This window comes from Lactuca virosa, chromosome 4 (assembly GCF_052849685.1).
Source record: "Lactuca virosa cultivar CGN04683 chromosome 4, Lactuca_virosa_CGN04683_v6, whole genome shotgun sequence".
NCBI classification, from domain to species: domain Eukaryota; kingdom Viridiplantae; phylum Streptophyta; class Magnoliopsida; order Asterales; family Asteraceae; genus Lactuca; species Lactuca virosa.
The window spans coordinates 410,141,194-410,153,399 of record NC_136429.1 but is presented as its reverse complement, the minus strand read 5'-3'; the positions used below and the strand labels follow the sequence as shown (position 1 = coordinate 410,153,399).

The 12,206-nt window shown below is 40.3% G+C and overlaps 1 protein-coding gene across 2 annotated transcripts; it reads left to right on the top strand.

The window, feature by feature from the left end:
- Window positions 1–6,019: 6,019 nt before the first annotated feature.
- On the top strand, window positions 6,020–10,486 carry LOC145108908 (TIM-barrel signal transduction protein). Of its 2 annotated transcripts, none has more exons than XM_079045992.1 (9): window positions 6,020–6,385; window positions 6,504–7,160; window positions 7,244–7,450; window positions 7,652–7,867; window positions 8,033–8,246; window positions 8,335–8,582; window positions 8,836–9,014; window positions 9,263–9,516; window positions 10,101–10,486. In XM_079045992.1, exons 1-9 carry the CDS (start codon window positions 6,254–6,256, stop codon window positions 10,250–10,252), a joined length of 2,259 nt encoding a protein of 752 aa, XP_078902118.1. In that variant the 5' UTR covers window positions 6,020–6,253; the 3' UTR covers window positions 10,253–10,486. The 2 variants fall into 2 exon arrangements, with proteins under 2 accessions (XP_078902118.1, XP_078902119.1); XM_079045993.1 differs by having other exon boundaries at window positions 6,312–6,422.
- The last annotated feature ends 1,720 nt before the right edge of the window (window positions 10,487–12,206 follow it).

The following is a 12,206-nucleotide window of genomic DNA, read 5'->3' as shown; positions in this document are numbered from 1 at the left end:
CTCTTCAGTCATCGTCGCCGGTCTCGTCGTTTCTTAGCACCACCAAACAGCCGCCATCTCCCTACTGTCGCTCGACCCACCGGTGTTCCCGTCACCGGTGAAGATGTGGACGACGTAGCAATCGTCGGAGGAACCAACATTCGTAGCCGCTGCTGTAGTCGTGGTTTGCTGTCGCCGTCGTCACCCTCTTTGCTTCTTCTTCTGTCCCGTCGTCAGCCACGACCTGTCGCCGCTATCTCCGGCCGATGGCGCCGCAGCTGCTGTTTCCGTTGAAGACGAGTTGTCACCGGTTCGTGGGTTTTCTGCTCGCGTGTGTTGATATGTTACTGGGCTAAGGATCAAGAGAAACCGCTGCCACCACCGTTAGGTGGTCGCTGCCATCGCAAAATTGTCGCTGCTGCCGCCATCTCGCGTCATCGCCGCCACGTACGCCACGAGGTGGGTGGTTGTGTTACTGTTCGGGCAAAGAGTGTTTGTGTGTGTTTATTTCAGTGGAGTGGGGTGGTTTGTTTGGCCGGAAAACCGAGAACAGCCACCACCACCACCGTGAGGTGGTGGCTGCCACCGTATACCACTGTTGGCCACCACAACGGTGGTTTTGTGTGTGTGTTTATATTAGTGTGTGTGTGTATTGGGATTTGTGTTATAAATTGTAACCGGTGCTAGTATAATAAAAAGAAAACACTTAACCACCACCGTAAGGTGGTGGCTGCCGCCTCCTGCCGCCACCAGCCCCCGTGTTGGGTGGCGGTGTGTTTTTGTTTGCGTTTAGTTGCTTTTTGGGATGCTTGGACAAAAATAGACTAGAACCGTAACCACCACCGTAAGGTGGTGGCCGCCGCCGTAAGCCGTCGTGAGCCGCCGTTGACCACCACTACCCAAGGTGGTAGTGGATGGTGCTCGACCTATTAAACCCTAGTAGGCCTAATGAAATCCTAATTAAGCTAAAGGCTTAGTTTTTGGGCCTATTGGGTTGTGATTGGGTTGGAAACCCTAATCAGGGTTTAGAAAACCCTAATTTTGGATATATGGGTTTTGGATTGTCGGGACCCGCAATTTTAGATAACCGAATTGAGATTTTATATTAAGCCGACCACACCACACAATTGACCCAATAGATTGATGGACTTAATGGATTAAGTCCTTAATGGTTTAAGTGAGAAACACGTAACCCTAATTGTCATTTTATGTGAAACCCTAATCTTACTTGGGCCTTAAGTTGGCCTTTCTATTGGGCTAATAATGGGCCATCCAAGAACAAGCATATGGACTAGAATAATTTGATGGGCTTTAGGGTAAGGCCCATGTAAGGGGTTTGGGGCCAATTTGGAAAATTGGGCCATAGATGGCCATAACCGGGCCTTTATGATTATGAGATATTGGGCCATTAGAAATGCCAAATGTTTGGACTGGACTAAATGGTTGGGCCTTAAGGAAGACCATGTAGAGGTTTGGGCCCAATTTGGAAAATTGGGCCATATGTTGGACTTTTGGGCCTTTGGATTGGGCCTTGAGTTTGAATCAAGCTAAGATGGGGGTAAAGTAATCTTTTACCCCAACCATGGACTTATGGATATATGTTGGAACCCAATTACTGATTGGGTGTTATTTTGATGATGGACAGTTGGGAATCTGTCATCCAACAGCTAGGGTTTTGTTTGCGGGACTTCAGCAGTGTGAGGTGGGTTACCTTCCAGTAGAGATGGGTCTAAGGCACCAATGCCGGCCCACCAGTAGGTGATTATGTATGAGATGATTGTCTTTGTGATAATTGTCTGATTTGCCACTATCTGATATGCTTTATGTGCTAGGATGCTCTGTTATATGTGTTAGTAGTAGTACGGGTGAAATAGTCCCCGGATACAGTTGGAATATACCAAAGGGGTAGTCAGTACCCATGCATGCCTAGCAGTATGTTTATGTTATGTTATTATGTGGTAGTGGTAGGGGTGAAATAGTCCCCGTAGCCGGTTGAGATAAACCGGAGGGTAGGTCGAGCACCCCAGAATTGCTTGACATGGGTAAGTCGGGCACCCCAAAATTGCTTGACACGGGTAGGTAGGGCACCCCAGAATTGCCTGGCAGAGTAGGTCGAGCTGGAGCACCCCAGAATGGCTTGACATGGGTAGGTCAGACACCCCAAAATTGTCTGGCAGTATGTTATGTGTATGGTATATATGATGGGGGAACTCACTAAGCTTCGTGCTTACGGTTTAAAATTTTGGTTTCAGGTACTTCGTTTTCAAAGGAAAGGAGTCGGCTCGATCGCAGCGCATCACACTATGTTTCCCGCACATGAGATCTTTGGTATTATACTCTGATATTGTTTTATGATGACATGCTTTGATTATTGACATACTGGTTTTGACATGATATGTTATTATGGATGTTTTCTTATACTATTGGTTTTATAATAACTTAATTAAAACAAAATTTTTGGTCTTAAATTTTGGGATGTTACATGGTGTCCATTGGGTGAAATTTTAATGCTTTAAGTTGATGTTGGGTTCATTTGAGGCATGCAAAATCATCAAGTCAATGACTTTATGGGTCTAGACGTTCTTTAAGAAGTAGATCTATGGTTTGGACTCCTAATCTTGAGCATTAAGTGCTTAATGCCAAAAATGGGCTTAATAGAGGAGTATGTTGGGCGTACAAGTCTATACGTGCAGTGTATAAGCCAAACTGCATGTACGATTAGCTTACAACTGAGTATGCCCTGCGTACTTAGTCAGGAAGGGTTTGGCATGTTGGGCTTCGGTGTGGGTCTTCTGTTGGGCTTAGTTGTCTTGGGCCATGTTGGACCATCAAGTTTTGGGCTGTTAATTATGATGGAAAGGTCTTCAATGGGTTAGGGTCCAAATTGGAAAATTGGACCATGAATTGGGCCTTGAGTGGTTTTTTGTATTTGGGCCTTTTGGATTATTAGGTTTGGGCCTAAGTCTTGGTCCAAACTAGATTAGGGGCAAATTGGTCATTTACCCTAATAATGGATTTATGGGCATGGTTTGAGACCTAATTGTTAATTGGGTGTTGTTTTAATGTTGACAGTTCGAGGATCTGTCAATCAGCAGCTAGGGATTGTATGTGTTTCGGCAGTGCAAGGTGAGTCTCCTTACTGGGTTTAGTGGGTCGTAGCCACCAATGCCGGCCCATGGGTTATATGTTAGGATGATAGATGTCTGTTCGACTCTTGCGCGTGTTATATGATGGTATGCTTACCGAGCAAGGCCCAATGCCAAGCGGGGCCTGAAGAGTATAGTGTATGCTGGTTATAAGTATCAGTGTTATGCTTACCGGGCGAGGCATGATGCCGAGCGGGGCTCGATGATCGTATGGTATGTTGTAGTCTTTGTGATTATTGCATGTGGTAGTAAGGTAATATGTTTGTATGATTATAGGATTATATGATTATGTGTGTATCGGGCGGGGCCCAATGTCAGGAGAGGGCTGGTAATTGACAGATCTGTAATTCGAGCGGAGCTCGATGTCGGGCGGGGCCCGAGGCTGAGTGGGACTTGAGACCAAGCGAGACCCGAAGGAGGGCGGGGGCCCAGTATGTGATTTATGTATGTGTGGTATGTGGTATCTTGGGGAACTCACTAAGCTTTGTGCTTAGGGTTTTCAGTTTATGTTTCAGGTACTTCGGTTTCAAATGGAAGAGCTCGGGATGGTTGCAGGGCACACACCACATGTTTCTGCATTCTGTGATTTACTCTGATTCGATGATGTTTTGCTAAATCTTGATTACCATGGTTTTATGGAAATGATATGTATTACCGATTTACTTATTTAAAAACAAAAATTTTATGTTATTATTTTTGGGACGTTACACCTGGAGTAGCTCATACTCCACTAGACCAAAATATGGGACCAAAAATGGATACAAACTTTAGACTAGCAAGATATTAGCAAATAACTCATCAAGTTCCATGCTTTATACCTTCTGGAGGTTACTTGCAAGGTGAAAGTTCTAGATGTAAACTTGCTTGAAGCTTCCAAGATGAACCCACCACATTCTTCTTCCTTCAAGGTCACAAAAACACATTCTCAAGCTCAAAAGGACTCACTCAATGGATCAGGGTTAGCAAGGGATGATTTGGGAGATGGAGGTTGATGATGGAAAAGATTTTTAGGGGATAAGGATGTTTAAATAGGGCTCAAACCCTAAAATTAGGGTTTGCTCATTTGTTACGTACGCCTCGCGTACTCATGAGTACGCCCATCATACTCACATGAATGTGCGACTTCTTTAAACGAGCTACGTCATGCGTACGCCCCAATTACGCATGATGTAAGGACCTAACTTGCATCATCATTATACTTTCAGGTTGAAAATGAAATTACCTGACTTTCGGGCGTTACAATTCTCCCCCACTTGAATCAGACTTCGTTCTTGAAGTCCGATGCTGCGAATATCTCAGGGTCGTGCTCTTGCATCTCTGCTTCGGGTTCCCAAGTCCATTCGGAACTCTTTCGATGTTGCCACTAAACTTTGACCAATGGGACCACCTTGTTGCGCATGGCCTTCGTTTTCCTATCGAAATCGTCACCGACCTCTCAACATAGTTCAGGCGATAATCAACCTGGATATCATCCAAAGGGACCACTGCTAAATCATCAGCTACACACTTCTGTAGCTGAGAAACATGAAAGGTGCTGTGAATCTGGCGAAGCTCCTTAGACATATCCAATCGATAAGTCACCCTGCCTACCCTGGCGATTATTCGAAACATATCAATATAACGGGGGGCCAATTTGCCCCTATTCCTGAAGCGTATTACACCCTTCATGGGTGATACGTTCAGTAAAACCATGTCGCCGACCTAGAACTCCAACTCGGAGCGACGTCTATCAGCATAACTCTTCTGCCGGCTCTGAGATGTATACAACCTTTGTCTGATCTGCTGAATAAGTTTTGTCGTCTAAAGGACTACCTCGGTCTTTCTCATGACCCTGTGACCGTCCTCCCCCCAACAGACTGGATACGACACTTCCTCCCACAAAGAAGCTCAAATGACGACGCCCCGATACGGGAATGATAATTATTGTTTTAGGAAAACTCAGTCAGAAGAAGGTAGGAGTCATATTTCCTACCGAAATCTATAAGTACGTTCACAACATATCCTGCAAAAGAATTAGGGGCCATGACCCTTAAGGGTTCGATTTAAAATTTGAGAAAATTACAAATTTAACCAAATACACTAATTACTTTGTGGAAAATAGCAAAAAAAACCCAAATTACAAAATTAGCCCTTAAAATCGCAGATGGATTAAGTCCATCTGCGATTTCGCATTTCCATCTACGATTTCGCATTTCCATCTGCGAACGTACAAGTGCCTAAAGCACAGATGTGCTTTAGGCACTTGTACGTTCGCAGATGGAACAGTCCATCTGTGATTTGGTGTTTTCCATCTGTGATTTCGTAGAGTTTTAGTATAAAACGTTTTTTTTCCTTCATTTTCACTATCTTTTTTAGAGAAACACTCTCTCCCTACGATTTCCTTAGAGTTATAATGGACGATTTCTTCAACAATCCCGAAAATATGGTAAGATCTTAAAACAGAACCATAAATAAGGTTATTTCGTAGTCAAACCCTATCAATTTCGTAGTCAAAATACAAAAAAATAAGAAAAAAAAACAAAAACAAAAAAATCATAAAATCGCAGATGGACATAGTCCATCTGCGATTTTAGGCTGGAAAATGGGTATATATACAGCGGAAAATAAAAATAAAAATAAAAATAAACCACCTGCGAAGGTACAAGTGGCTAAAGAACGTCTGTGCTTTAGCCACTTGTACGTTCGTGGATGGCATGGCGAAATCGTAGATGACTTATACCCATCTGCGATTTTAATGGCTAAAAATACAATTTGAGTTTTTTTTTACTATTTTCCACAAAGTAATTAATGTATTAGGCTAAATTTGTAATTTTGTCTTAAATTTCGATTTAAAATATTATCATTGAGTAAATGAATACTAACCAAATAATTCTTTGGATCAAAATTAGACGTTACACGGAAGTCGGCGACTCCGTGAACACATGACCTCCATGTGGTCTTGGCTCGATAACATTTATGGTGAAATGTCAGCTTTCATCGAATCCCTCAGCAACCCTGCTGCAACATCTCTACTCATCTAGTCATCTGATATGATTCTTAAAATCCCACCAACAATCGCTGGTTAAATTCCAATTCCCTCGATTTATAAAACTGTTGTAGTTCTATTTTACTTCAAGTAGTGAAAAATCATGGGAAATCTCAAGGATTTTCTTCAAGTTTTCTGCATTGGAACAGCTGATACGAAGCTTGACGAACTGCTATTTCTCTCCGAATCCGTCCGATCCAATCTCACGAACTTTTCCTCTACTTCTTCCTCGAAGGTACATTCTTCAATTGATTATTCCTCTGCAATTTCAGGTAACCAATGCATATCCTAATCGAATTTGCTTAATGCTTCATTAAAATATCTAATTTTGGAATAATTGTCGACATGTACAGGTACAAGTCGTAGTTATAGATGTGTCAGTTGGATCAAAAGAGATAAACACCTTCAAGGATTTCAAGTTTGTGTCCAGAAATGAACTTCTCTCTAGCTACTCCGAATCCGAAAATCAACCAGAAACCCAAATTCCAGAATCCAGATCCGAAGCCCTAGTAATCATGAACAAAGCACTAACTCATTACCTTACGAAATCCCACCACCGCAGTTCTCTTTCCGGCGTGGTGGGGCTTGGCGGCAGTGGCGGCACATCAATGATATCATCAGCTTTCCGATCACTTCCACTTGGATTACCCAAAATCATTATATCAACTGTAGCAAGTGGTCAAACTGAAGGGTATATCGGGACATCAGATTTGATTTTGTTTCCATCAGTTGTGGATATCTGTGGGATTAATAATGTGAGTCGAGTCATCTTATCTAATGCTGGTGCTGCTTTTTCGGGGATGGTTTCTGGTCGACTCATGAGTTTGAAAGAATCCTCTTCTGGTAATGACAAATTTACCCTTGGTCTAACCATGTTTGGGGTTACAACTCCATGTGTAAATGCTGTGAAAGAAAGATTGAATAAGGAAGGTTATGAGACTCTGGTTTTTCATGCAACTGGAGTTGGAGGGAGAGCTATGGAGGATTTAGTTAGAGAAGGATTTATACAGGTGATTCTTGAAAACTTTATATTACATTTTTAAATTCTAGATTGGAACTACTAAGGGGCTTATAAAATTCTTACTTTTGCAAGGGTGTTTTGGACATTACAACAACAGAAGTTGCAGATCACATAGTTGGAGGTGTTATGGCTTGTGAAGAATCAAGATTTGATGCAATAATCGAAAAGAAAATTCCTTTTGTTTTGAGTGTAGGAGCTTTAGATATGGTGAACTTTGGTGCTAAGAACACCATACCTATGAATTTTCAACAGAGGAAAATATATGAACACAATGAACAGGTATCTATATATCACAGTGGCATTTTTGTAAATAGTCAGGAGTTATTGTCAATGGAAAAGTCTCGTTTTCTTGACTTTTCTCTTTTCTTTATTAAGTCGTTACTTCTGCATTACTAAATCAAAATGAAACACAGATATAAAGTATATTCATTAGGTGGAATAGAAATTTAAATATGACAAAAATACCCTCATTGTGTACAGGTGTCATTGATGCGAACCACAGTGGAGGAAAACAAGAAATTTGCTGCTTTTATTGCACGAAAATTGAACAAATCATCATCAAAAATACGTGTTTGCTTACCAGAAATAGGAATATCTGCTTTAGATGCCCCTGGAAAGCCTTTCTATGATACAAATGCTACTGGTGCTCTTATAGAAGAATTAAAGAGACTTATTGAGCCTACAGAAGATAGGAAGGTTAGTTTCGTAATTAATCAAAACTATGTTCCCATTTATGAAACTCTAAAAGCAAAGTTACTATTTATTCTTCTACTTAATGGACTTAACATGGACATGAGTGAATGGGTGATGTTGTCTAGTCTGGATAAAGTCCAAAATGACCATTTTACCCTTAATGCACAGGTGAAAGTCTACCAATATCACATCAATGACACCGAGTTTGCAAAAGCTTTAGTTGACTCATTTTTGGAGATACATAAGAAGCCTAATGTTTCTACTCAAAAACAAAAAGTTATTGAACATGATCAACAACCCCTTCAAGAATTCCCAAAAATACCCTCCACGAGTTACAAAACCATTCCTTACAACTTAACCGACTTCCCTAACGCAAAGCCAGGTTGGATATTTTATTAAATAAATAAATTAAATGTAATACTAATAAATCGTTATTCTCTTGTTGATTAAATTGTTGTGTTGTGTAATAGAAACATTGAAAAGGACTAGGGAAGTGTTGGAGAAGTTGAGAGAAGAAATAAGGGCAGGAAAACCAATAATTGGGGCAGGGGCAGGGACGGGAATTTCTGCAAAATTTGAAGAGGCGGGCGGTGTGGATCTGATTGTGGTGTACAGTTCCGGGCGGTTTCGGATGGCGGGCAGGGGTTCATTGGCGGGGTTGTTACCGTTTGGTGATGCGAATGCTATTGTGGTTGATATGGCTAATGAAGTATTGCCGGTGAGTAAACTTTTTAACACGCAGGAATGGAATCATGTATTCCGATGTAGGAATGGAATGAATCTTGTGATACCTTAACTCATTCCATTCCCGCATCATTTCATTCCATTCAACCAAACACACTCTTTTTTATTCAATCATGTAATAGGAACTTTTAAATTTATTTTTCTCTTTTGCATCTTGACATTGGAATCGGAATCGGAATCGGAATCGGAATTGGAATTGGAATCGGAATCGGAATTGAAATCTGTAGGTGGTGAAAGAAGTAGCTGTTCTTGCTGGAGTATGTGGGACCGATCCATTCCGTAGAATGGATCACTTTCTTAAACAATTGGAATCAATTGGATTCTGTGGAGTCCAAAACTTTCCAACTGTTGGACTCTTTGATGGTAATTTCAGACAAAATCTTGAAGAAACCGGAATGGGATACAGGTTGATCTTCTTTTTCTATCAAAATTTTAAAAAAAAAATACAAAAAATAGCAACATACTTTGATTCACCTATTTATCACAAATCCTACTTTCATTTCTTTACATTACAACATCATATGATTAGAGAAATAAATAAAAATAGGTTGTTATATTGTCATATCGTTATATAATACAAAATTAGATGAAAGTATGTTGCTATTTCTTGTATTTATTATCCCTATTGAACTTGAATTTTTCTTTGTTTTTTAGGTTGGAGGTGGAGATGATAAACAAAGCTCATAAAATGGGGTTATTAACAACACCATATGCTTTTAATGAAAACGAGGCGATTGAAATGACAAAAGCTGGCGCTGACATCATCGTAGCACATATGGGGCTCACGACTTCCGGTTCAATCGGAGCAAAGACAGCTGTCACATTGGACGAAAGCGTAATTCGCGTACAAGCTATTGCAGACGCCGCTCATAAAATCAATCCCGATGCTATTGTACTATGCCATGGAGGTACCGTACTAACCATGCAACACACGTTTTATGTTTCAAGTTGGACTGGACAGGACAGGACAGACTTTTGTTATATTGGACTGGACAGGACAGACTTTCTAGGGCTAGTTTTTAGCAGATATCTACTTTTGTTGGACTGGACAAGACATGACAAATTTTTGTTACATTGGACATTTGGACTGGACTTGACAGGACATGACAAACTTTTGTTACATTGCACTGGATAGGACATGACAAACTTTCTAGGACTAGTTTTTAGCAGATATCTACTTTTGTTATATTGGACATGACTATACAGGACATGACAGACTTTCTAGGGTTACTTTTATGATAAGGACGAGGCGGAGGTTATTCACGTCTTTTGAGAGTGAGTATCTGTCCCGCCTTTTTGGGTGAGAAAAAAAGTTGCAACTTTTGTCTCATCAACATCAATCAGAATCTCAGTCCAAAGTTCAATAGACATAAGTCCAAAGTTCAATACAGACATAATGGGTGTTGAAATATTGTATAAAGAAGAACAATATTTTATTTTTATTGGTAAAATATTTTATTTTGGGAATAATTTTAATAATGTGGTTTTATAGGTCCGATATCCGGTCCATTGGAAGCGGAATTTGTATTGAAAAATACGAATGGAGTTCATGGATTTTATGGTGCATCAAGTTTGGAAAGATTACCGGTTGAACAGGCTATAAAAGGAACCGTTCAACAATATAAATCGATATCTTTATCGTAGATATGCACTTGTAGCTTGTATAAGCAATGTTTTACATTTTTTTTGTTGTGTATGTGAGAAAAGTTTAGTTCAAAGTTTTATAGATGTAAAAATGTTTTATAATTATATATCAGAATAAAAATATATTTACCACATTAAAGAGATACTTGTATGTTGTCATTAGTTAATTACGAGTGGATGGGTTATCTAGAGATTTCATTAATATATAGTAATATAGTATGAAATTTTTTTGTCGATATTTATCATTGTGATTGATAAAAAAGTAAACATTATCATTTAGCCCTACGTGAGAAGTATTGTTCTACTAATGCCTACTACCTCTATCTTCCCCTTTACATTTTGATTAAACTAGCCACTTTTTAATGTTAGTTTTACATGTTTATCTACCATACATGTCTTGAATGCGAATAACATCTTCAGAATACAAAAATAGGTCCAAAATGTATATTCTATGCAGGCTTGGAGTCCATTTTTTCCATAATTTTTTTTTGTTAAGTTAGTCGCTAACACTTTGTAGCCCAAAAAACCTTTGTAGCCCAAACAACCTTTGGAAAACACTCTTAAATGCTAAGTTTTGTTTATAAGATCACGTTTTATTCCACAATATGAAGAATCGTCGAAAATGAATTTTCAATTTATTTGGAAAACACTACATTACGTTAATAGTATAGTGTTGTATTTTTTTTAAAATAAATAATAGTGATCTGCATACAACCAAATTTGTCAAATCAGTTTGAAATATGAAGCAATAGTTTGAGTCTAGTAAGAAGTAAGATGGTGCACCTGATTAATTTGCATCAGTGTTGCACTCCTTTTGGTCCTAAATCGATACTTTTCCTTTTCTTCTGACCTCTTTTATTCACAAAGCTTTTTTTTTTTTTTTTTTTTTTTTCAATTATTGACCATGTTCCACCAAGTTAGCATTTGCAAAATTAGGGACGTACCCATTCTTTTGTGTTAACTAGTTATCCTTCTCGATATTGAGTGTTACAATGAGTTCATGAACAATCATTTCTTTTCATTTGTGCTTCAAATAAATCTTGATATCTAAACATGTCGCTGGTAGTTTCTCAATGATAACAACACCTAGAAAGGTTTCACTCAGCACATACCCGGACATGGATCTTGTTTTAAAGAACCGTAGAAAACATGTTTTTTTTCTAGAAGCTACACAACCCCCTCCTTCATTTGGCGCCATCCGTAGTGTGACGAAAAACAAGCCAAAAGCACATTCCTCATCGGTGAAAGAATGACGTCCGACGACACCGAGGGAACCAGCGGAACACCAACCAGCCCCATCAGACCTATGATGGCGTTGGAACAAACCACCACCCCGATTCTCACAGTAATCGCCGGTGAAACGTCACACAAAGGCGGCTTGACGGTAACCACCGCTCCAACAACCGAACCACAACGATCGGCCGTCGGAGGACAAACTTCTTCCGTCACCGTGTCACCACAAAGCACTCCGATGCAAACACCCCAACTAACGGTGATATCAAGCAGTACAACACCGCCAACGATGGAAGACGTCAGCGCCACACCGACTTTCTCACAACCGCCACCGCTAAACCAGATGGCAGGCGGACAGTCAGTGGTTTTCCAGACACCACCACTAAACCAGATGGCAGACGAACAACCCGTGGTTTTCCAGACACCACCGCTAAACCAGATGGAAGGCGAACAACCGGTGGTTTTCCAGACACTACCGCTGAACCAGATGGTGCGAAACCAAACAATGGCTTTCCAAACACATCCGTTTGCAACAAACATACCTTTCTCCACCACAATCCCACATTACCAGCAACCTGTGCCCAATAATCCTCTTGCACAAAACTCACCCCTATTACCCACCCAAACGCTAACCTTCCCATTCCCACAACAAGCGTTCTATGGGCCAAACCCTGGCCACTCTCCAACATATAACAACATGCTCATGCAGTCTTACATCACT